General features: G+C 35.3%; 3 protein-coding genes and 2 long non-coding RNA genes across 7 annotated transcripts; 2 read left to right on the top strand and 3 right to left on the bottom strand.

The window, feature by feature from the left end:
• Nucleotides 1–5,308: 5,308 nt before the first annotated feature.
• Nucleotides 5,309–6,697, bottom strand: LOC113352027 (basic 7S globulin-like). Its single transcript, XM_026595911.1, has one exon. The coding sequence runs from the start codon at nt 6,695–6,697 to the stop codon at nt 5,309–5,311; it is 1,389 nt and encodes a 462-aa protein (XP_026451696.1).
• A 765-nt stretch (nt 6,698–7,462) lies between these two features.
• LOC113353999 (histidine-containing phosphotransfer protein 4-like) lies at nt 7,463–8,816 on the bottom strand. Its single transcript, XM_026597457.1, has 5 exons — nt 8,630–8,816; nt 8,263–8,393; nt 8,096–8,164; nt 7,902–7,973; nt 7,463–7,810 (listed from the first exon to the last, which is right to left on the bottom strand). Exons 1-5 carry the CDS (start codon nt 8,687–8,689, stop codon nt 7,690–7,692), a joined length of 453 nt encoding a protein of 150 aa, XP_026453242.1. The 5' UTR covers nt 8,690–8,816; the 3' UTR covers nt 7,463–7,689.
• A 3,943-nt stretch (nt 8,817–12,759) lies between these two features.
• LOC113349210 (protein phosphatase 2C 56-like) lies at nt 12,760–19,945 on the bottom strand. The gene is made up of 4 exons (XM_026593141.1): nt 19,239–19,945; nt 15,462–15,761; nt 14,415–14,520; nt 12,760–13,499 (listed from the first exon to the last, which is right to left on the bottom strand). Exons 1-4 carry the CDS (start codon nt 19,905–19,907, stop codon nt 13,174–13,176), a joined length of 1,401 nt encoding a protein of 466 aa, XP_026448926.1. The 5' UTR covers nt 19,908–19,945; the 3' UTR covers nt 12,760–13,173.
• On the top strand, nt 19,228–20,256 carry LOC113349212. The gene is made up of 2 exons (XR_003360010.1): nt 19,228–19,363; nt 19,472–20,256. It is a non-coding gene; the product is annotated as an uncharacterized LOC113349212 (long non-coding RNA).
• A 231-nt stretch (nt 20,257–20,487) lies between these two features.
• On the top strand, nt 20,488–24,615 carry LOC113349211. 3 transcript variants are annotated; one of them, XR_003360008.1, is made up of 6 exons: nt 20,488–20,930; nt 21,142–21,207; nt 22,090–22,270; nt 22,756–23,056; nt 23,317–23,497; nt 24,361–24,615. It is a non-coding gene; the product is annotated as an uncharacterized LOC113349211 (long non-coding RNA). The 3 variants fall into 3 exon arrangements; XR_003360009.1 differs by lacking the exon at nt 22,756–23,056 and having other exon boundaries at nt 20,489–20,930; nt 22,098–22,270; XR_003360007.1 differs by lacking the exon at nt 22,756–23,056 and having other exon boundaries at nt 20,490–20,930.
• The last annotated feature ends 59 nt before the right edge of the window (nt 24,616–24,674 follow it).

The following is a 24,674-nucleotide window of genomic DNA, read 5'->3' as shown; positions in this document are numbered from 1 at the left end:
GAATATCTTTGAACAATAAAAGATAAGCGTTATTGCACATGTTCAAAGTATGTCGACATCTTTACTTAGTAAATCCTCTTTCATATTTACTATCTTGGAACCGATTTGCCACACTTCCAAAACGAGTTTAGAATTGGTTCATCTGACTTCCAAGAACTATGTGATTGATTATCATCAAATCGCCAAACATGGGTTTCACGGTTCTACCAAAACAAGGTTCAATTCTACCTCCATGTGGGTACTAGAATTAGTCACACTAGTTACCAAAACTTGGTTGACTAGGTACTAGGATCGGTTCCCACATATATATGGTATCTAACTTGTATTTGGTGCACATGTCCATAGGATCGGTTCCCAATAACTAAAAACGTGGTACACATATTTATAGGATCGGTTCCCAATAACTAGAAACATGATGAACCTCTTACAAGGATCGATTCCCCTTTTGTGATCGGTTTCACCTCTTACTAGGATCGGTTCCGCAATGACTAGAGTTGGTCATACCAATTACAACAAATCGATCATACCATCTCAGGTGATTACTTAAGATCGGTTTCACTAATAAAAGTCATACAAATACAAAAGTCAGGCCTTGTGAATAGTTTTACCAAGAACATAAGCAAGTCATAAGCGGTTATACTAAACATACATATTGGTGATTCAAAAGATTTGCAATGAATAACAATACCAATAAGCCTAGCGATTTCCCTTTCGATTCACAAAACAAGTTCATGAATGTACTTCCTTTAAATGAATGTAAAACATTGTTTCCTATGACGAAATCTTCTCCTCATGCCCATACATAATCACAATAGCATTCAAACGATTATGTCGATGTCTTATATACGAAGTTCAAAAGTTAAGCATTATACTTCGTATTGTATTCCTTAATACTACGTCTAACTAGAGTATAATTATTCATAGCTTCGCAATTATGTTTTCAATATGCACGACTTGAAAGATACGTTAGGGAATGAAACAGTTCAAGTCAAATATTACTAACCCCAAGTGGAAGGATGATGTCGTCGTTGTAGCTCCTTACTTCTTCACATTCTTCAAGTCTTCACGTAATAATTGTAATGTCTCATATCCTAATACTTTCAAGCTAACCTATAAGAAGATGACTCTAGCACATAATCAAGCGACTCTTTAAATGAGTTTTGGTTCACTAAAATATGACAAGCAAACTTGACACACCAACGCTTGGTGCGTTCAACCGAGCTATGCTCTAACAATAAGAATAAAAATACCTACGATTAGGAAGTCAAGTGAAATGTAATTCCACTATGAGTATTGAGAAATGAGTTGTAAATTCCATTTGAAGGTTTGAACCTGGTATTCCTTACCTTCCTTCGGTTATTTTTTATTCCGTAAGAATTCAACATAACCTTGTCAGGTGATCCATCAGAAATATTTTTCTGAGGATTAAGTTTAGGACCTCTAGAAATTGGTTCCAGAGAATTACAAGAGACATGTCTCCACCATATAGACTTAGATCTACCAGACTTATTCTCATAAATACTGGGAATGTGTATTTTTGTGGTGTAAGAATTCGCACCATTAGGAGGAACACGATTCCTGTGGGGATTTTGAGATGAGTGACCATTGATATCCATCTTATGAGAAACCTGTTTTTCTGTAGGGATGAAATCCATTGTAGTGGTCATTATAGAGTTTACTTTGTCGACAGTGAGAAGAAGTATATTTTGAAGATCAGAAATCTGTTTCTTTCTAGCAAAACAATGATGAACATAGTGATTCTTTTTCCCACGGAAGGAACAAGTTCGTGGAAGAGAAACATTGGAAGGAACATGTGTTGAATCCATAGCCTTATTAGAAGATTGCAAGTTAAGAAAACATTTCTTGGCAGGAACTTCCTTTGGAGAACATTTCTTCATGTACTGTAATTCTGTCGGATAATTAGTGATCGGTACAGAAGAATTTCTCATTAAAACAGAGTTTTCCCTTTTCAAGTATTTGCACTGTTGTTGGGCTAAAATAAGGGATGCATCCAGTTTCTCTTTTTCAACACGGAGTCTGTTTAGTTCAGATGAATGCGTCTCGATCAAACGTTTTTCTCTAATTGAGTCTTCTTTAACAATATTCTCAAGAACACTAATCTTTTCACGCTGTAGAGTAGTTTCTGAATTAGTTTTTCGATATTGTTGGAGAAGGACTCAATGATGCTATAGAGTCCCCGTTCTCGACCAAGAGACTTACAACTAGTCATGTCTTTGCTGATTGTAATATAACGACTTGACGACCCTACAGAATCACGAAATTTTGGATTCCCGTTTTCCACACAAAATTGATTAAAAATATTATTTCTAAATGTGTTATGTTGTTAATGAACATCGATGATGATCAATTGTAAAACTAATAAAACTTCTGAAAATAGCAGAATCATCTTCCAAACTAAATATAGTACCGTGAACTTATGTTGAAACATTGTGTGATGAACCTGCCATTTTTTTTTCTTGGACAGGCTCATAGAGAAGCTTTAATGATTAATTAAGCGAAATAGTTTGAGAAAATAAGAAATTTGGAGGTTATGAGTGCAAGATATGTGACTTGGAAACGAGGGAAAATGGTAATATACATATAATGGGTACATATGGTCGTTGGATAAACTAGCCGTTATAGACCTTGGCTTGGCCACTCGTCCAAGATTCAACAGCTCGCTTCAAACTTGTTCAGGATGCTCAAATTTAAGGATAATATCGTACTTTACATATAATTTTAATGGTTTTTTTTTAATAGGAAAGAAGATACATTAACAACTTAAACTTTTAAATTACATAAGAGGAGTATTTTATGAGATCTCCAAACTCTTGAGCGTAGACTCGATCCACTGACCTCCTACTTGAGAGTCAGGCTCCTGGCCAACTGGACTAAATCCAGATGGTTATAATTTTGAAGGTATAAGAGTGTAAGTTAACTCTATCTTTATGTATTTGAAAACCTGTCATTACCTAAAAAATAATAAAAAAACTACAAAAATCATGTCTTTCCAAATATAAAGAGGGTCTTTTAAAACTTATATTCGGAATGATTTTTCAAAACTCTGCATAACAAGTATAACTATAATATTGATTATTCATTACTCAGCAAAATAAAAGAATTCAAAATTTGTGTTGTTTAAAGACTACAAAATGCAAGCATATTTGCATAGCATATTTGTTAATTTTTTCCTTCAATAAGAATACCTGGAGAGGGACAATATTATTGATCAAAGAAAAGAACACCAAAACATTAACTCCGAAAAATAAAGAAGGAAACAAAAGCTTTTAATAAAACCTATAAGTGGATAAAACGTCTTTAAAAGCTAGGCTTTGCCTTCCTTAAAATTGTGAGAGTATCGATACTCGAAACTGAATTGTCTTTGGAAAAGCTGGGCAATTCTCGCAGTAAACTCTGAAATGCAACTAAAAGTTTATTTGAAAGAACGAAAATTAAAAAAGCTAGGCAATTCTCCAAGTGAACACTGAAACGCCACTAAAAGCTTATTTGAAAGAACAAGAATTACATATGTCGGATCGCATTCAAACCAAATGTGTGAATGTTACAAGCCTTTGCAATTCGTGTAGAAATTTTGATTATGAAATAAAAGAAATTTTTGAAAATAAAACTCTTAAATATTCTCCATATTATTTCACTTATAGGAACCGGCCTTTTATAGGCTTACATGATTGGAAACCCTAAAATTCAAATGTAACTCTTAAACTAACCGTAACATCCAACTCCTAATCTTTTGAAACCAAAAGAAACAAATTAAACAGATTAATAAAAAAATGTGAATAAACTCCTAAAGACTAAGACACTTAACCAAATCTAACCAAATTCAAATTCAAATAATTAAAACTAACTCAAAACATAATCCAACCATATCTTATATTTGAATTATAATTCCAACATCCTCCCTTAATTCAAATATCCATCTTAAAATATCCATCACCTTCTCATCATAACCGTACATCATCATCATATAATTAATCATCTTCATCATCAATATTAAATAATTATCATTAAAATAAGATCAACTCTTCTTCATCATCGGAGGCTCCTACACAGAAATTTGCTTGCTCCTCTTTTGGTTTGCCACGACAGTATTTTTCAATATGCCCAAACTTTTAACAGTGGTAGCATTGCAGTGGATTTTTGTCTTTTAAGTGACAAACATCAGTAGTATGGTTTGTCCTTTTGCATATTGAACATGATTGAGAAGAAGAATTTTTACCCTTTTCTTTAGCCATAAGAGCTTTTTCTTCATATGATTCCAGTAATCTGTTCAACCTTTGCTCATGTGCTTGAAGAGACCCAATTAGTTCATTCAAATAATATGTTGATAAATCTTTGGATTCTTCAATAACAGCTACTGCATTCTCAAATTTAGAGGGGAGAGAACGTAATACCTTTTCAACAATTTTTTGATCAGAGAGTTCTTCACTATAAGACCTGATTACACTCACGTTTTTTGTGACTTTGTCGAAAAATTTCTGCACTGATTCATTGTTTCCCATGGAAAAAGTTTCAAACTCACGACGAAGAGTTTGCAGTTTCACGGTAATCACCTTATTAGTACCTTTATATTTTCCTTGCAACACAGTCCATGCTTTTTTTGTTGTTTTGCAGTTAGAAATATTTGGAAAAATTGAATCATCCAAACCCTCTTGTATGAATGACAAAGCTTTTGCATCTTTCTTCACTTTTTCACTGTACTCATTCCTTTGTGCTGCAGTGAGCCTTTCATCTAGATTCACTTCACCATTTTCTACCAATTCTCATAAATCATGTGAAATAAAAATTATTCTCAACATAATAGACCAGAATTTGAAACTACCGCCTTTGAAAATAGGGATGTGTGGTTGCGGAAGCGTGTCATTAGTTGCCATCTCTACAGGATCGTCTGGCTCTCGATGCTAACTGTAGAAATTTTGATTATGAAATAAAAGAAACTTGTGAAAATAAAACTCTTAAATATTTTCCGAATTATTTCACTTATAGGAACCGCCTTTTATAGGCTTACAAGATTGAAAACCCTAAAATTCAAATGTAACTCTTTTGGAACGAAAATAAACAAATTAAACATATTAATAAAAAAACGTGAATAAACTCCTAAAGACTATGACACTTAACCAAATCTAACCAAATTCAATTTCAAATAATTAAAACTAACTCAAAATATAATCTAACCAAATCTTATATTTGAATTATAATTCCAACAATTCGAATTGCTTGAATTTCCTCAAAACCTCAGCCAAGATGGAAATTTCAAACAAATCTTAATATCTTAATAGTTGAATCGGCCTTAAAATTGAGATTTGAAGTAGGAACAACTAGTTGGCCTAAACAACAGTGTTGAACTAAATCCTAATCTTGATCTAGGAATATCGAACTGTAGAAGATTTTCTTCCAACTGAAGCCCACCAATAACAATCGAAGTCCTCGGCTTTAAACCTCCATCAACAAATCCCAGACACGTAACTTCATCATTAATACGTACCATAGTATTTCTCGGTCCAAGGAACCCAAAACTTGTATTGTTCGGCAAGACCAGATCAATTCTCGGCACAAGAACTCCTATTCTCGGATTAATCTTTATCAACGTCGATGAATTAAAACAGACATTAAAAGGCGCCACTGGAGGAACCGTGGCCATATTCACTTCTTTAGCCTTTTTAATATATAGACTAGTAAAGGCCTTGAATATAGATGTCTCCATGGTAGTGTAAGGAACTAGAGTGCTGATTTTTGCTCCTCCGATCCCATTTTTCTTGTTAATGGATAGCAATGCTTCATTTATCACGACTCTTTCGCCATCTACCTCGATCCCTTTTACAGCTATAAAATAATCAGTGGAAAATTCACCTGCAGCAGAATAGCCAGTCGTGCTTATCGGGTTAGTGAAAAGTGGTGTGTAAGAGAGAGGTGTCGAGATGTCGATTCCTGTAACAAAATCCCCAATGAAAGGTCCATAGTCGAATCCTGGTTGCATCATGTAAGGTCCATCGCCGAAGAATATCACACCACGGCCGGATGATAAACACAGTGCAAATTTCCGAGGGAATCGAAATGCAGCTGAAAACTGTGAATCCAAGGAAAGTCCTGAACGTCCAAGACCAACCATACCTTCCGCACCCAGAGCAAGTCCTTCTAAGACATTAGTAGTTGTTTCGCAACCGAATGCGAATTGACGAACAGTAACATCTGAGATCGTGATTGACCCGTTGGTCGATTGTAGAGTCACAGTGTCTGAAGACAGCTCCCCATTACTGGTTGATCCAGTAATCGGGTTAGTTGTGTAGATACTGCAAGCTTGGTTATGACACCATGACTCACGAGGTGTAGTGTCGGCACACACTACACATTTGCTGCATTTGCTGGCTAGTGAGCATTGGGGCGAGTCACAAAGAACTGGTCGGTATTTTGATGATATATAGCTTTGATTGCAATGAACCCAGGTGAATTTACCACCTAAATCAACAACAAGCTTTACAGCTAGTTGAGGTGTTCTTTGGTTAATTTGGATCACATATTGGAGACTTGTTGGATCTTTGTAAATAGGAAGCACGAGTGCATGTGGTCGAGATGATGAAGAAGGTTGAGCATTAGAGAGTGACAGAAATAAGAAGAAAAAAAGTAAACGACGATGTTCAGTAAAGAAAGAAGAGGATTGCGTTATAGATGAAGCAGCCATAGATTTGGAACTTTTGGATATGATTTTAGGGTTGTACTACTAGTAGTATTAATAGTAATGAGGCAGTGTATATCTCTATGAGGTCAAACTAAACCAAAAAGACTAGTTGGAATATTTTCAAGTGTTGGCTGAGTATAATATTGTATCTAGGCTAGCTGTTTCAATGACTTTAAAGCTTGAGTTATTGATCTGAAAAATCAAAATACACCCACTTGGGGAAACCATTATAACAGGGAAAATTTGGGTTTCAAATTCTGTGAGCACAAGCATGATTTCGGGGAACTTGGCATTGCATGTTTACGACCTAACATATTGCGCTAAGCTTGTACGGCTATCAATATTTATCATTTTTTTATAAACCGTCAAAAAAAACAGTATAAAAAAAACCATGTGTACTAGAATGGAAGTGTTGAATACTTGAATCCTCAGAAACTGGTTCAATATTTATAATGGGGGATGAAGGATCCAAGAAAAGCATCCGAGCATGCGCGCACCAAAACAGGCTAATAGGAGATATAACTATCCTGAAGGTCAACTATTTGTCATGTACGATAAATTTGTCAGAATCAATTCCTGGATAGCAAATGGGCTTCCCTATATGTTTTTGGGTAAAACTGCATCTCCCGAAACAGAATTTAACATTCATCACTTTACTCTTTTAGTTAAAGGAACAAAAAGGGTGTTTATCAATTGGAAAGGGAGACAACAAGATGTACTTTGATGGGCAAAGGAGTTTGTCGTAACCAAAATCCAAAATGCTTGTTCTTACCAAAAATTTTCATAATATATAGTCGATGAGGTACTGAAAACAGGCCCTAATGTGTTACATAAACCTTTACTTAAGCACCTAAAAAGCATAGGAAACGAAAATCAGATCTTTCCGTTCATGACATTTTTCTTTAAAAAGAAAGCATGGCTTATTGCATGGATATGCTTTTGCACAGCGCCTAAGTGGCAACTTCATTCTTCTGGAAATCCTCGTCGTGAATTTCTTATCTGGGGCGACTTGCAGTCTGCATGGGGCCGGCTTGTCTAACCAACTGGAAATAACTCTCAAGCTTTTTCCTTAATGCTGCATGTTCTTTCTTCACTTGTTGAAATGTCCTAATGCATCTGTAACATACATATTAATAAGACAAATTAGTTTCAAAAGAAATTGTATGAAATAACTGCAAAATGATACAAAAGATGAAAAAGAAATTACCCTTCTCCGTTTCCTATCCTGCAATATTCCTTGAACTGAGTGCATTCATTCTTTACTTTTTTAGCTCCAATGCTGCAATATATCAATTCATGTTAATTCATTCTCTTATCGGCTTATGTTCATGAATAGATTTGTCGTAAAATAGATTAGCTACACAAGTTAAGTACTTGTAATTATAATTATTGTTTGCATACCTTGAACTACTACCCTTGAACTGGTGCATGAAATTATCCAACTTATTGAAATCTTGGGGATTGTTATTTCTGTATCGGGGAAAACGGAAAAAGGATCGGATATTAGTATTATATAAAAATATCTACTGAAAGTTAGCAACTTATTTTATAAGTTAAGGATGACTTACAGAGCTTGTTCAATATTAAGAATCAATCTAGCTGAATCCTTGAAAAACAAAGTCACGACTTCTTCGACAAAATTAGGATTTGCGTCATCTTGCAATTCCTCTAGCTGCATGAATTGCTCGTCGAGGAATCCCTATAATTTAAAAGTAGATTATAATATCATTACATATGATGTATTCATGAATATATTAAGCATACACTCATGCACATATTAGTTCATAGTTGGTCACCCGGTCCAAGTTTATTATTGATCACTAGAAGTATTCTTAATTCATTTAATTGTTATAGAACCATAATGCATGCTTTTGCATTGATATCTGATCATACTATATTGAATTAGATAGAATTAAGCTTAAGAAAAACACAAACCTGCTTAAAGAGATTTTCCCTCATGCAAGAAATCTGGCTATGCAATTGTCTGCTTCCCATTTTTAGTTAAACAAACTATAGAGAACTTGTCAAAGAGACTGCAGCCTCAATACAACCTAGAAATGTACTTCTAGTAGCTAGTAGTAGCTATATCAAAGACTCAATGCTTGAGAGAGTTAATATGATACAGAAGTGATGATGTGAAAAACTCAAGCTCAAAGAAGAGTATATATAGAGAATGGTGAAAGGGAACATACGTTGGATACTATTGCTATCACTAATCAGCACATGCAGACTTTATTCTAGTTCAATTATAATGTCTTTAAAATATTTCTCTAGTTGTGTATACAGATATTCTTCCAACAAATATGCTCTGTATGTATGCAAACAATATGTACACACTACGTAGTGTTGCCGAAATCCTTTTCATGGTAGTTGCATACTCGTGCATTGCGCATGATAGTCATAGTCCAACACTGTGCCAGCGGCCAAATTTTGCATGCATGTCACTATAGTATAGTTGTAAAGTCATTGGGTGACTGGTATTGATACTAGTGTCCTGAGTTCGCAACTGGTCACTCATCAGCACCAATTCTTTACCAATAAAAAATAAAGATTATTGATCTGCAATCGACCATCAGAAGGCATAATTAAACCTATAATTGGCCTGCTGTTTTAGGCATATCAGCTGTTGAGTAGTAATTCATACGTATGTCGTCCATACTACTCTCTACACATTTTAATAATTTAAAGTAAACAACATGCATCGTAAGATTCTAGTTCTTTAGTGATATATTCTAAACTCCTCATCAAATTGCTCCATACTTAAATGATCTAGCATTCTTCGTGTTTTATCATTTACCATCACCCAATAAAGCTTCTCAGAATCTGTCTTCTCAGGAATCTCACAGTTAATATAAACAAACTACAATAATAAATTGTATTATCAAAAGTTTGCCTAGAATGATTTGTTCTAATATAAGTTAATTAATCAAACTTGTGTGCCGTACGTACGAACTCATGTGATGCCTATATGTGCCGTCTGTTGCCCAGTTACACTGTGTCAAAAATGTGCCAATTAATTTGGCATAGTACTGTGAATGAGTATATTGCCAGCTCAACTACCCAGCGGCACCGGCGATTGCCTAAACCAATAGTTTGGACTTGCAACTCCGGCCATTCTTGAAAGTAAATCATTACTGGAACACGCATCCGGTCATGATATGGGTCTATATACCATGATCAGGTTTTGTTTTGAATGTGGAATAACGTCGATCTCAGAGCCTCTTTCAATTATCTTTGCCGAAAAGTAAAAAAAGAATAACGTCCATGTATGCGTATTCTCAAGCTAAGCTTCTTTTTGTAGATTCACTCAATACGAGTAAGGAGAATCCAAAAAGAAGAAAAGAAAAACGGTGTCTTTTTGCTTTAGCCATGGTCCCAAGGAGTGACCAACAGAATACTTGATCAAGTTTGCTTTTCTTTTGTTCTTTCAGTCCCACCTCCCACTGCAAAGGGCACGTGCTAAACGGCGTTCAGCACACATCCGGCTCCAGTTTGAGAGTTTTTCTCAGTTCCTGAATCTTAAAATAACTTCGTAGGGAGTAGGAGGATGTCATGAGCTTTCTAAATCTCTTAAAGAAAAATAATTAATTAAAACTTGATTTCTATAACAATCGAATACGTGACTTATGTAATGGAGACTTCCAAATGCTTCGGCAACTACTTTTTTCTGTGTCGATAACAAAACTTTGAAAGTATAATAGTACCATGCATATATGATTCTATATTGCAGTAAACCCATCCAGTTTAGGGCCTCGGACGGTCTGTCGACCGCCTCGCTCTATTATATAGACCGCCCTCCTGCATATTAGACATCTTCTTGCCAATAGGAAAATAATTTTCTTATTGGAACAACATACATATGCTACAGAGAATTAAGCAAAGCTAACAGACTCAAGACCAAGAAACTAGCAATACAGAGAATCGTCATGGGGGCTTCCAAATGAAAAGACTATCCCAGCTAAATGCAACTAACGATGGAATGGTGGATAAAATACAGTATATTTTATCCCTCGGCATAGTGTTTTACTCTTATCCTTAACATCAAGCTATACCAGACATGAATTGACAAGCGACCACTACCAGGCTCGTTTCTCTCTCCCTGTCTCTTCCGGCTGGTATCGAATATGTTATATATGCAATGATTAACAATTATTATGCCAATTATACTATTGAAAAGATGTATGAGATATGACATCCATGGCATTTGTTTAGCTAACCAAATATGGGTTCGATGCTGGTTACTTTTTAGCGTAAAGATATTTGCACATAGAATTTTACTTTTACCATAAACAAAATATCGTATTGTTCCATATGTAGTTGGCTCGTGGATACCAAAATAAAAGAACAACAAAGGTGATAACTCTTTTCTTGTTTTGTTCTTTAAATTACGGTACATTTATCCTTTTCTTTCAACAAATTTGTTGGAGTTCTTTTTCTGTTATATGCAGTGTAGTAAATAATTTCTGTGTTTTTGTTGGATGGGAGTGCATTGAGTGGAGAATATATAAATAAAAGAACAGCACAAACCCACTCCATCAAATCCAAGTAAAATTAAAAGTATCCGATGATTTTAAGTTTAGAATAGTTAGCCAATTATGTTGGTTCTTGTCATGTCTTTCTTTCTCTTGGACAACAGAGATATGAAAAAGAAAAAATAAAGGTCTGTTGAGTAGAGAGATTCATTCTCCCTTTATTCCATTTCCACCCATAAGAGTAGACAACACAGAGTATAGAACAAAGACAGATAAAGAAGTTACTATGGTTTTGGTTACTCTCAAATTAATGCCCGAGTGGTCACATCCGCGCCTTTGTTAAAAGAAGTAACAAAAGCTGTGAAGAGAGGGTGGGTGGAGAGGGATCAGAATATGTATGATTTTATGTATTCAGTGTCACTCAGCTCATTATTATTATACCCATATTCTTTCACTCTTTTCTCCCGTTATCGTGGTGTGTAAGTATTCCCCCTATGGACAATGCATGGACATGATTCAAACACCTGAATTATTTAGCTTACTCATATAGCTATAATTTCTTGCAACTTTAAAGCTCACACTGCAACATATCAATATTGTTGGGTGTTGGTATTTTTTTGAAATATTGTTGGGTGTTGATATACACGATAACTATAGTTTCTATGAAGTACTATACCATATATCCAGCAGAATGGTAATGTTATTGGGTGTTGATTGATATCCACAATAACTATAGTTTCTATGAAGCACGGGGGTGAGGGTCTCCAGACTCTCAACCTTCCCGGAAGAGAAGACGATATGAATCCAGTGCACCACTAACTGGTTCCTAGTTGCTCTTGCCCATAAAACTTATTATGAGAAGAATAACCATATCAATTATTAACAGAAGGTACAGATGGAAATTAAGATGTTACATGTCATTGGGAAAAAGAGAACTTGATTGAGGCAGCAAGCTAGATAGCTTTGATGTATACACATATGAGAAGATGATTCTCTACAATTATTACTATCATTACTATTTATAACAAAAACCATTTTTCCTTTCTTGCATTTATCAGGAATTTGCAGCAGAGATAGAAGCGTCTGTTGATGATTCACATACTTGGGGGGGGACTAAAGGGATCATCCAAAAGTTTGCTTTAATTTTAAGGTTGCTATCTCTCACAATTGTGGCATCAATTCTTTATTCATTACCAATCACCATTAAAACCACACATCTGCCCATCGTATTTTGTAGTCTGTAGACATTATTGCATCAAAGCATCCCATTGCTATAGTATTTGACAGCTTTCATCAATTCCTTTCTCTATCTTTCCACTGGAAATTCTTATCTCTCTTATCCTGATGATCTGACTAGGATTACCATTCCCAAATTTCCTAGAGTGAGCCAGGCAGAGAGCTATGACAGACACTATGCCATTTCCTCCTACACTCACAAAATTTGTGGTCTAATGGAAGCTAGTTTAGACTTTAGATATTGAATTGGGTGCAAAAGCTAAATTTTGGAATCATGGTGCATGAGTTATTACCTACAGAAACAAAGAGCATCCAAGAACAGTAACTGAGTATTTTCGTATACTAGTAGCAAGGTGATTATAAAAGGAAGTGATTCTCACTCCATTACACATTGACAAATTTGATCGTAAGATATATGTACATTTACACTCTGATCTGGCTAATACAAGCTCAGAAATCAGAAAACTGACCCTGTCTCTCCATACAAAAACAAAAACTCTGAAAGAACAGACTAGACAAACAACCCGAAATACCAAAGTAAGCAACAGGCCAAAAATGAACACAATATACAACTTTAGATAAGTTATTTCTACCTTCACTACTTTGAAATGTTTTTGCGTCCTAGTGTTTTACAAACAGAAAGAAAGAAAGAATTATGATCCTAGACCCTGGGATGATTTTGCAAATTCGATATACCATTTTGCAAGTTTCATAGTCTGGTTTTTAAAGATATGGTTAAAAAAAATTTAGTATAAGATAAGAGGTTGGCCACTATCCTGCTAAGTGTCTTTGTACACGGCGTCTCTTAGATTTTAGGTCAACAACTATAACAGAGATGTTATCTGAACTGTTCTTCCTGGAGGCCAAGTCAGTAAGATGGTCAGCCACCGCTTGTGCTGCAGAATGTGATGCTATATCTGAGATGGTTGACCTTCGTCGCCGTCTTAACAGATTTCGAGCCACCTCGCCCGCCTCGTCATTAGATATTACATCCCAGAGCCCATCACTTGCAATAATTAAACACTCATCTTCTTCACTTCTTGTCGTGAAAGTAACTTCGGGCACAGGAATAATCCATGGCCTCATATACCTATCTCCTGAAAGATTAAATAGAAGAACACCACAGCAGATTTAGTCTGCAATCATTATCATTTAACTGATGAAACTCCAATATCAAAAGAAAGAAAGAAAAAAAAAAAGCTGTCGAAACTCATCTTGAGTGTTGAAATAATATCAGGAGCAAAATCTCATTGAGCTGACGAAACTCATCCTTAGTGTTGAAATAATATCAGGACAAGGGCATTCATGAGTTTTCCTTGTAACAATTAGCTGTTATTTGGTTTGCAATATGTCTGTCGAGTCAAACTTTACATATACGTGAATAAATAAATGTGACGATTGGGGGTCAAAAGAGTGTCGTTGGACTTGTTCAGGTGATCAAGGCATGAAGAACAAGTGGCTTGAAACAACCATGCATGGGCATGTTAATAGTCATTAAACAATCGATCAGTATGCTTCTCGCCGTGAAAGTAACTTCAGGCGCAAAACATTTAATGGTTTTTCTAAGGAAACACTGTATTTAATGTATTGTATTTTTCTACAGAACGTGGCATTATTTTCCTACTACGTGATACATACATCTGGTCGGATTAAATCCGTCCACGCCTGTATTTGCCTATCAGAACCATTATAACTACAATTAACAATGCAACCAGATAGGTTGACCTGGTGGAACATGATGGACCTATTGTGGGAAACTGAAGATACGACAGGAATGAGTACTTTAGACAGGCCATAACCTAATTGAATGACTATTTAACAGCTTAACCCGACCTAAAATATGGTGGAAAATAACTAAATGGATGCATTTGACACTTGCAATTGTGTTAGAATTTGGCAGACGGGAAAAACTGACGAAAGTACTAAAAACAGAGAAGCTTTTATGAACAGAACTAAAAGCGATCGATGTTCCGAAGATGGATAAGCAAATGAAAACTAGATAGTGAAAGTACCAATGGATCTAGACATCGCAAGAACACCAAATACCCTAGCACCATTCCAACTTATGACTCTCCCTCCTGCTCCTTCAATCCTCGCAAGCTCGTCTTCTCTATCAGGCTGTAAAAACAACAACCACAAAAGATGTCCTGAAAAAACATTTACCGAAACACTTTCAATGAATGTAAGCATGGGAAAGTTTTCGAACTCTCTCTATATATAAATATTTACATACTATTTTTCTATTTCAAGGTAACTTCGACATGGGTTTCAGGACTGAAGGCTTGGTTGTTGTTGTTGTATCTTTCTATTTCAAAACACTTACTACCCTCCAAACATAATAGTTCTCGTATCTTTTGCGTATAGGTACTAAAGAAGCATTCTGTTAACTGCTAGATTTGAAATTCTACATGCTCAAGTGCACTTCTATAACTGGTAATATTTTGAGATAATCGACTGGTAGATACTCCAGTTAAGAGATAAAACTCTAAAATTTTGCTACAAATCCGCTGCCTAAGGAATTACATGTCTTCTTCAACACTAGATCACAATCAATAGTAAGGAAGTGGAAAACAAATAACTATTAATTATAAAAAAATTATAAAATGAGCCAATGCATAAGCCTGTAGTCGGAATCCTGGTAATGGACCGCATAAATTATTCTTTCCCACATATAACTGACAGGTCCAAAACAGATACAATATGGAAATTGGGGGTTGCATGGAGATAGTGAAGGCTAATTTTTCAGGATCATATCCTGATGATGAAGATCATCAAAGGACCAAAAGATTACCCAACAAAATGCATACTCAAAAACAAATGAACGAAGGAAAAAAAAAATGCTGAGATCCATTAAGGGTTACACCATTATTGCCACCCACAGTGATCATTTTCATGTAATTTGAGTAACCATGTTAAGTTCAGATGCTTTGGCGTAGAATTGATCAACTCAGCCTACATGTCTTTTTTAATGCTTCTGTATAATCATGTTGGTCAAGTGGCATTAACTATAGCTATGCTGAGTACTAATATATCAATAAACCTGGAGTGAGAAAATCAACCTTGTGATCAATAGATAAAGGGATCGTTTGAGTCCCTCGACAAAGCACTGCCCTTGAGTCACCACAATTGGAAGTAATGATCTGACAACCTGATAAGGCAACAACCACAGCGGTTGAGCCGACAATTTCTGGAGCTACCGACTCCTCAGCAACCTCGTTGTCAGCCCGCTCGAATCCCCTACTGAATGCTGTTTCCCACCTTGTATGCCATCCATCTACATCTGTATCTACATCCGTTCCTCCCCTCTCCCACTCCTCTGTGGTAGTGTCATGGATTCGTTCAGCGCAAAATTTAGCTACCTACACAACACCAGTAAGATAGTGTGACCACTTTCGCCTATACATTTGCAATACTATATTTATGAACAATACAATTGTCATTAGATAGACAACCATAAAAAGACTTCCGGTATTCATAAGCTTTAGTTCCTCTCTCACTGGTCAATTCTAGTTGGAAGTATTGGAAGACTATTTTCGAAGTTAAATGCTAGGGAAAAAAAATCAAACAAAGGACGGTAGGACAAATAAGCTTGAGCATGCTTTATAGTAGGATCTTTTGTTGGGGATGTATGGTTCGACTCAAGCACAGGTTACAAGCATAGTCCACACAAGAAACAGATTCATTGCACATACGTGAAGATAATAAGCAACTACACTATTCCCACACAACATTGAGGGCTTCTGGGACAAATACACACTTCAACAAAGCTAACGGCTAGGAGAGTAAGTTGGCACAATGGCGTGCAGCACTATGGTTACATCCGGGAAGTGTCTGTACAGCAGTATTACATAAACACTATTATAGCAAAACAAATTTATAGGGGAAATGACCAATGGGAAGGAAGCACATCTCCGGAGACTAATAAGCACTATAAAGAAGTGATTCAACTTCTTGTAGAAGAAATAATACCTCAGAAGTTAAAACTGTTGATAGGTCTGACTCATAGTGATCATTTATAGAAGGATGACTCTGGTTATCAACTATCAATTTACTGAAGCTATCAATTTACTGACGGCATTTAGTTGGTTTGGGTACTAATGACGGTTAAACAACTGCAATCAATTCACTTAAGATACTTAGTTGGTCGGGTAGTAATATCTCTCTCAAAGTCAATAATCCATTAAGAAAGATTGATCGACATCCACTTCTAAAGAACTTCACCGTTGACAATATGAAGAAGCATGATCATATTATTCACTACTGCTGTCCTTATCCAAACACCTTTAACAAACTGTTCACAATGTGTAGATCTAATTATGCTACTAGATTTCAATTTCTGAAAGCAAACTTCCTAAGCAGGTATATTAAAAATTAAAAAAAGGTATATATGACATTCAATGAAGTCAGGTTAAGCAACTACCCTACGAAAGCAGTATAACTGGACTGTGCCATCAATAGGCGTTCATGTTATATATACTTCAAGAAAGTAATCATGTCTATGATTTGATTATTGGCTATTGACAGAAAAAGAAATATATATGTTGGGACTTCGTGCTTAGTTAATCTGCATTATTGCCTAATTACTGTGAATGCTTAAAGTACAATAAAGGACACTTACAAATTTACTTAGTGAGTTACGTAAGGAAAATAACATAGATTATTAAATACCAATTACACTCTTGTTTATAAAAAACTGAACACCATCAAAAAGCTACTTTAAAAAAGTCCTAGAACGGTTATTGTAAAATATCTGGCGCTTCACAAGAAAATAACATAGATTATTACAACTCTTGTAGACCTAAACGAGTATGTTGAGAATAGTCTCACATGGACAATAATCCAAGTATATTTAATTGGCTCTGATTGTCAATGTGTGACTATTCTCAACTTACTCGATTAGTCCCAACCTTTTAAGGACTAACCCATTCACCAAGTCAATCCTTGTTGGTGCCAGAGGTTGCGAGTTAAACTAAGCTGAGGTTTCAGTTCATCGTAAACTTAGTGAGTATTACGTACCCAAATTTCTATTTGTCTACTTGTTACTGTCAACTGGATATTCAATCACAGCTTATGTGATGACCATTGAAGGACTGAGATCTCAAACACGCAGAATGTGAAGTATCAAAATATATGCATGCAATACCTACTGGCCTCATACCCTGCGTGTTTAAAATCTCATTCCATAGATGATTGCCACGTAAGTTGTAAAGCTGGTAGTTGAGGTAAACAAATAGATAAACATTGACAAACCAACAAAAGATTTAAAGTTACTGTGAATCCCCTTCTATCTGTCCGACATTTAAAGCTATCCTGTTTTTACAATCTTCCTACAAAACAACTCACTATACAGCAACTTCCTCTGTAATAGAACTCACATATAAACACATGTACGGAATTCTGTATTTCATTACCAAATATTACAACTAAAAACAAATGACTTCCAGCTGATGAGCAATTCCTAGAAGTTCTGCTATCATTTTTCCTTTTCCAGTGGTAATATACCTTTTTTGTGTGAAAAAAATCCATAGTAATACCAGAAACATTACCTTCGCATTTCTAAGTATTACAGTCTACTGCAAACATGTGATGGCAAGTGAGGTGTACATGTCTCTTACTAGTTCAGTACTCCTATAGTTAGTGTGACATACTAAAGTCCAAACTGTGGAATGCAAAACTCATCTTGTATCAAACAGCGAACAGCCTTTTCCAAGGTATTATTGTAGGATAATCCATAAGTTTTGCTACCACGGTATCACTATACTAATAAAACATAGTGATTACGGCAATTCAAGATGGCCCAAAGAGGGTCTATAGGTGATTCATCAATAGTTAAAAAATTCGACCTGGGGAACATATCCTACAAGAGATACGCTCCTGAAAATCAGAAAGAGACAACAATATAACCTACCAATGTAAAGATATAAACCATACACCACACTACTTCATGTGAAAATGTTAAAGACAAAGAATTTAATCAAACATCAAAGTTAGAACAGCATCTATAAACTGATATGCTAGCTAGTCAAATACATATAAAACATGGTTGTCTTTTTCAAAAACGAAAAGCACTTTCTGAATATAGATTACGAAACTCAAGCAAATGCACCAGAGCATCCAAAAGAACATACAGTGAGACACTTTACAAACAGCCAAGTTCACTGAATATGGAGAATCTCATACATTGAATTCTCGATTTTCATTCGCACAAACTCAAATCAATGGTGCTACACACACCAAGAGACTGGGACATCTAGACTGAATGGACACATACCAAGACTTGGGTGCGTTTTGGCTACAACTGTAGCATTAGATACTCAAGTCAGCAGCAATCATAATCCATTAATCCTGTACTTTCATGAAAGGGTCCCACACATCATCTTAGCTAGACACATGTTTAAAAAACAAAAGAAACACTTAAAAGCAAAAATAATTACATGTACCAACAAGAACTACACCAGTCAATGTTTGCAACGTGTCTTCCTACCAGCTCAACTAAAACATGGTCCCACCAAAAGCGTTTATCGTAACGTGTAAATAAGTGGGACCCACTATAAGTTAGGTATACTTGGTTTCTGGTATCAACATCTCTGTGCTCCACTCACAAATCTAAACGTGGCAAACTACTCGTTATATACAAGTCAAAACCAAGACCATCCGGACAATCCAACGGTCGCAACACAAACAACTTGTTACGAATCATACAAACACGTATCACAAGGATTACCCCGAGTCAACAGTTGCTGACTACGACACGAGATATTCATTTTCTGAACTTATCAACTACCGTTAAACATTTAATATAAAAAAAAATCCGTTTCTGGAGTTCAAATATGTACCTGAGATCCACCATGACCGTCGTAAACTCCGAAGAAATGAACGGGTTGGATTTCAGAAGAAACTCTTGACGACGGAGCTGTACAACCTCCGATATCTCGACACGTATGATTACTGATAAAACCAGGTATAATACAAACAGCATCTTCCATTTCTTTTCTTCTCCCAATAATCGAAGAAAAACCCCAAGTAACATATTTATTTTTCTTACCAACACATCCTCTTACCGTTACAGGTTCTGTTAATCCCCCGTCATCTCCACCATTATTATTCGAATTTTCTACAATATTATTCGGATTTTCAATTGTCGAGGTAGTAGGTATTGTTGAAGGAGAAGAAGAAATTAGGTTAAGATTTGATGATGAAGATGAAGGTAAAGAAACAGCAGGAACCATTATATCAGCTAAAGGAAGAAGAATCTCACTAGAAATACTACTGCTACTACTTGTCGTTGTACTATTACTACTACTCCTACTAATTTCTTGATCAGTACTGAAATAATTTGATGATGATAATGATTCTATTGTTGTTGCTGTTGATATCGAAACAGAATCATCACATTCTTCTTCATCTTCTTTAGATCCCGGTATTACACTTCCTAATCCTTTATCTCCTTCTTCTTCTTCTCCTCCTTGCTTCTTAACCAGATCTTCATCCTCTAACAGATCCATCAAAACAATCAGAAAACAGAGAAAATTATAATGGGAGATTAGGACAATAGACGGTCCAGGAAAAAGAATTTGGAGAGAGAAAAGGAAGAGAGGCTTTGATGAGTGAAGATTGGGATTAAAAAGGAAAAATGAAGAAACAACAGAGAGATGACACGTGTGAGGGGTGCAGAAAAATAGATGACACACGCATTCTTGTTGCTTTGTTTTTTGTTTAGATGATTGACACGAATATTAAATTCAACGGTTGTTATTTAAGCACGTATTATTTGTTTTTGATTTATTTATTTTTTTTTGTTATTTTGACCTAAACGACTTTAATTATATTTGTGTTGTTGGCCTATTGTTGTCATCAATCTTCTAAAGTTTTAGCTAGGGTGTACTGTTGTTTTGTTGTCCAGCTCATGTACGAACCAAGTCTATGAAACAAGATCGAGGAAATCTAGCGGATCTGAATTCGTTGTCTGAGTTTCCCTTTCAACATTGGCTTATTTTAGAGCGAAAATGATATATATCCCCACCCAATTCCCCCACCAAAAATTCTAAGCGAACCGAGAAATCACACCACACCAAAAGCACTAGACACTACAAAACCTGAAAATGGAACGTAGAAATTAACATTTAGTCCCAAATATGCTGGGCTTTGGACTCTTTAGTCTTGCCCTCTCAAACCTAGTATTAGGAGATCCAAATTTACCAAATTTCATAGGGTTAATCCTTTCCTGAACGACTCAGTCCAAAACCAACTTTCTCGAGAACAAAAATGCCCCTCAGTTAAGTAACATTAGTTCTTCGTTTTTCAGTTTCCATTTTTTTCATTTTCATTTCATGGAACAGAAATCATAAAACCTGATCTCGTTGTTTCAATGAAAGTTCAATCTTCAAATCTAATTAGGATAATCAAACAATCACTGAATTCATCTTGAAAAGTCTAAATCGTCATCATCAGTTCCTTCTTTCGAAGATTTTTAACTCAAAATGATGAATTTCAGCGAATTAGTATGAAGATCTCATCAATTAAAAGTGGTATGAAAGATGAGAACATGTTCTTATCATTTAATTTAATTGCCGATGAAACTTTATCGATTTTAAATTATTTTTTTACGATTTCAAAAACCTAATTTCTTTGATTTTAGTTCGAGTTTCTTATTCGATTAATGGGAAGAAGTTAGATTTATAATCCTCTCATTATTTTTTGCTTTCAATTGATTTAAATGATGATAAATCTTCTTGGTAGGAAGCATCAAGGGACGAATCAAACCGCTGACTCTATCCGGAGCAAAACATTCCCTCCTAATTCAAGGTTCGTTTCATATTATTATTTGTCTAAGGATTATGTATGTACTTAAGATGAGCTTATGCTTATAATCTGTTTGATGAAATGGTAAAATGAGAATCCCATCATTAGCTTATTTTACTTCATAGTTAATTAAAGGTCAAAATCAATTACTAACTTGTGGTACTGCGACACGGTAGGCGGCTGCCGACTAGCGATTAGGCTAGTCGGAATATAGATGTTAAGCTATAGCATTTTTATGAATCAATTGTGTTTGATATGGGTTGCATCAGATGAGAATTTGATTCTCTAATGTTAATAATGCATTCTGACACGTTAGTAGAGAGGGTATTTTACTGAATGAATTAAGTAGAATGCCAATTCATATTTTATTTCTTTTCTAAAGTGTTGTATACTTGTTTAACTTAATTAGCTAAATTTAAAATTTTGTGTCGTCTGTATCATGGGGTGAAAAGCCCATAAATTTTTCCCTTGTATCAGAGTAAGAATCTTAGGCATCGCATGGATCTTGCACCAAATTAATTTGGTCTACCAGACTTCGTGGACTGCATCTTTGGTATATGCTTATGTTCTTTACGTGACTGCTCAACATCCTTTGTCTTATATAATTTGTTCTTTGACCAGTAAATGGTGTTGAGTTTGTTGTACCATATTGTTATTGTATTCCTTGCATCTAACTGGTACCACCATAAAGATCATTAGATCGTACTTTGAACTGTAAACTGAAATATTAGCCAGTGCATGTAATGTGATGAATGATATTGGTGTACATAGTTGTACACATGCTAATTATTAATAATACAGAACTGTATTACTACCGTTACTTGTTTTCCTTTGAATTTGTGTTTGATGAACTCTTTTTTTACTCACATGTTGTATGCATTGAAGGACCATAGGGGATATTTGTTTTAAAGAAAAGGAGAGTGCATGTAACACAAGAAGATTTTGAGATGTTGGGGGCCAAGGTAATGAAGAAGGAAACATACAAGAACATGTCACTCGATCAGAGTTTGAAAGTTGAAATGAAAATCATCAAAGCTCAAATTTGGGACACTTATGGTCAAGAAAGGTCAGTTTTTTTTTTCTCTCCTCATTTGGGGTTTTCATATTTTGAGCAAGTGTCAAACCTTTTTTCCTCAGTTTGGGTTTATGCTTTTTTCAGAGTGGTATAATATAGTGTTTTAGCTTTTATTGAACTAGCTTTTGTTTAAGATCCTATATGGTATATTGTCGAAACTCTATGGTGGACACTTCTCATACTAGTAAAAATATTAAAGACAGGTATAAATACCATGACATGACATCCAACGGTCATTGTTTCTTTCTTATCCCTTTTTACTCATCTGATTGCTTGTCAATGTAGTTTTTCTATTGATTATGCTTAATCCTAAAAATAAAAATTAACTGGTGTATTTTCTTGTACAACAGTTACATGGGTGCAAATAAAAGTGCAATGTATTTTTTTGTGTGCTTGTTATATGAGGTGTATATGCTTGTACAACAGTTATATGCAGTGCATTTTTATGTGCATTGTTTATTCTTTTTGTATCATAGGGTAATGTATAGGGTTCCAGGATATCTATCATCGTTGGTTTGTGCATAATTTTGGATCTCTATCATCGTTATTATGAGATTAGAGCAACTTGAGGATCTCCTAGATTCCTCAGAAACCAATCAGGATCAACTTAATATAGTGGTCAGGATGAAGAAGACGACGTCGAAGGATGCATCTATTACGCCTCCAAGGTGTACGCTCAATTTGAGCTATATTTCCATAGATCCTGCATTGGTTGCATAACTAAGCATCATCTCAACTGCCAACTATGTTTATTTTTGCAATGCAACAATATTTGAGGTAATTAAGGTTGATCTCAAAACACTGTAAGAACATTTTCTTTTTTTCTTTTTGTTTTGGTCTTGTTACATACCTTATAGTAATCATCCTTATTCATAATCATTCTCAGAATGGTTTTAAAGATAACGTGTACATAGTTGATAGTATACATAAATGTGCACTTGCTGATTGTTAATATGCACATAAATGTACACATCTTTGTTTCTTATGCTCTCTTGCTCTGCACCTTATATTGATGAAAACATTCTCATTTTTTCCAGTGCCTCTCCTGTTCGGCGCAGTCCTAGTCCTGGGAAGATGAGTGCATCTCCTCGCAGGACTCCTCCATCTAGGGGTGAAAGCCCTGATAGACGCATTCATGAAAGTCCTGGAAAAAGGAGCCGATCTCAGCGTTAACCTGCTCGTTCTCGTAGCCCATCACAACAGAATTCTGAGGCTAATGTAAGTTGTCTGACCACATTTTTGTTTTTAATCTTTGAAACTAGAATTAGTAATTAGGCATGTTAGGCTCGACTTATATTGCATGACTGATGTAGGGTTTACATGATGGAAAAGTCGCATCCTTTGAGTATGCGTGTTGTTTAAAAGGCGGTGGGTGTTTGCATATTCTCTTCGAAGTACAGGTGTACAACTATGTACACCTATTGACTGTTAACGTGTACATAGTTGTACACATGTTGATTATAAGAAACTTCTTTCATCAAAAGTTTGTTTGAAAATATTTTCTTGGTACTACTGAATCAAAAACTTCTTTAAGTGAGCATGTTCGGTTGCTTAATAGCGTTACTACTCTCCCATTTTTGCTTTCTTTCTTTTTTTAGGCTCCGAAGTTTTGGTTTTAACCAAAGGATATTTCTTTTAACAAAGATTGAGATTTAAAAAAAGATCCATAAGATATTGTAGGAATTGAGTTTATAGATTTTGGATAAAGTGACAAATGTGAAAATGATCTTAGAAAATACAAGAGGTTGATCTGACTTGTTGGTTTGCATCCCTGAGATCAAATGTTTGTTGGATAATGTATAATAGTCTTCTAATGTCGACGACTGCAATCTCTTCTTTGATCGTCATTCTATTTATTGTTGGAAATATCGGAAGCCTAAATTAGGCGATAGATAATGACTGGAATTCCTCTGTATGTAACATTACCTGGAGTCCATATTTGACTTGCATTCATCTCTTTGATGATTGGAGAAGATGAGTAGTGCCTCTGGTGGGGAATTTAAGGTGTGATTACACCATCTTAAGTTGTTGTTTTTCGATATCATGAGATGATTTTAATAGCATGCTTTCGATGTGTTTAGGTACTTTTCGAGGGAGCTTAAGAACGTTGAGAATAACAATGGACTTTTTTTTTTTTTTTGATCAGAGTGGACATGTTGTATGTGGTGTACAAACTGGTGCAGCTTGTCTTGTCTTTGTAATTTCTGGATTTTTGTAGATGTACATGCTTATATACACTAGTGTAAACTATGATTTTTAAAAAACGAAAATTATATAGTCATATGGGTACTCTTTTCGTAGATATCGAAAAAGAGCTTTCCAAATATATAAAATTTGCGAATTTTGGACGACCGGTTCTAAAGATTAATCGTTTTTTAATTATTTTTATACTATT

This window comes from Papaver somniferum, chromosome 2, assembly GCF_003573695.1.
Source record: "Papaver somniferum cultivar HN1 chromosome 2, ASM357369v1, whole genome shotgun sequence".
NCBI lineage: Eukaryota > Viridiplantae > Streptophyta > Magnoliopsida > Ranunculales > Papaveraceae > Papaver > Papaver somniferum.
The sequence above is the reverse complement of the archived record's forward strand: the minus strand, read 5'-3'. Positions and strand labels throughout refer to the sequence as shown.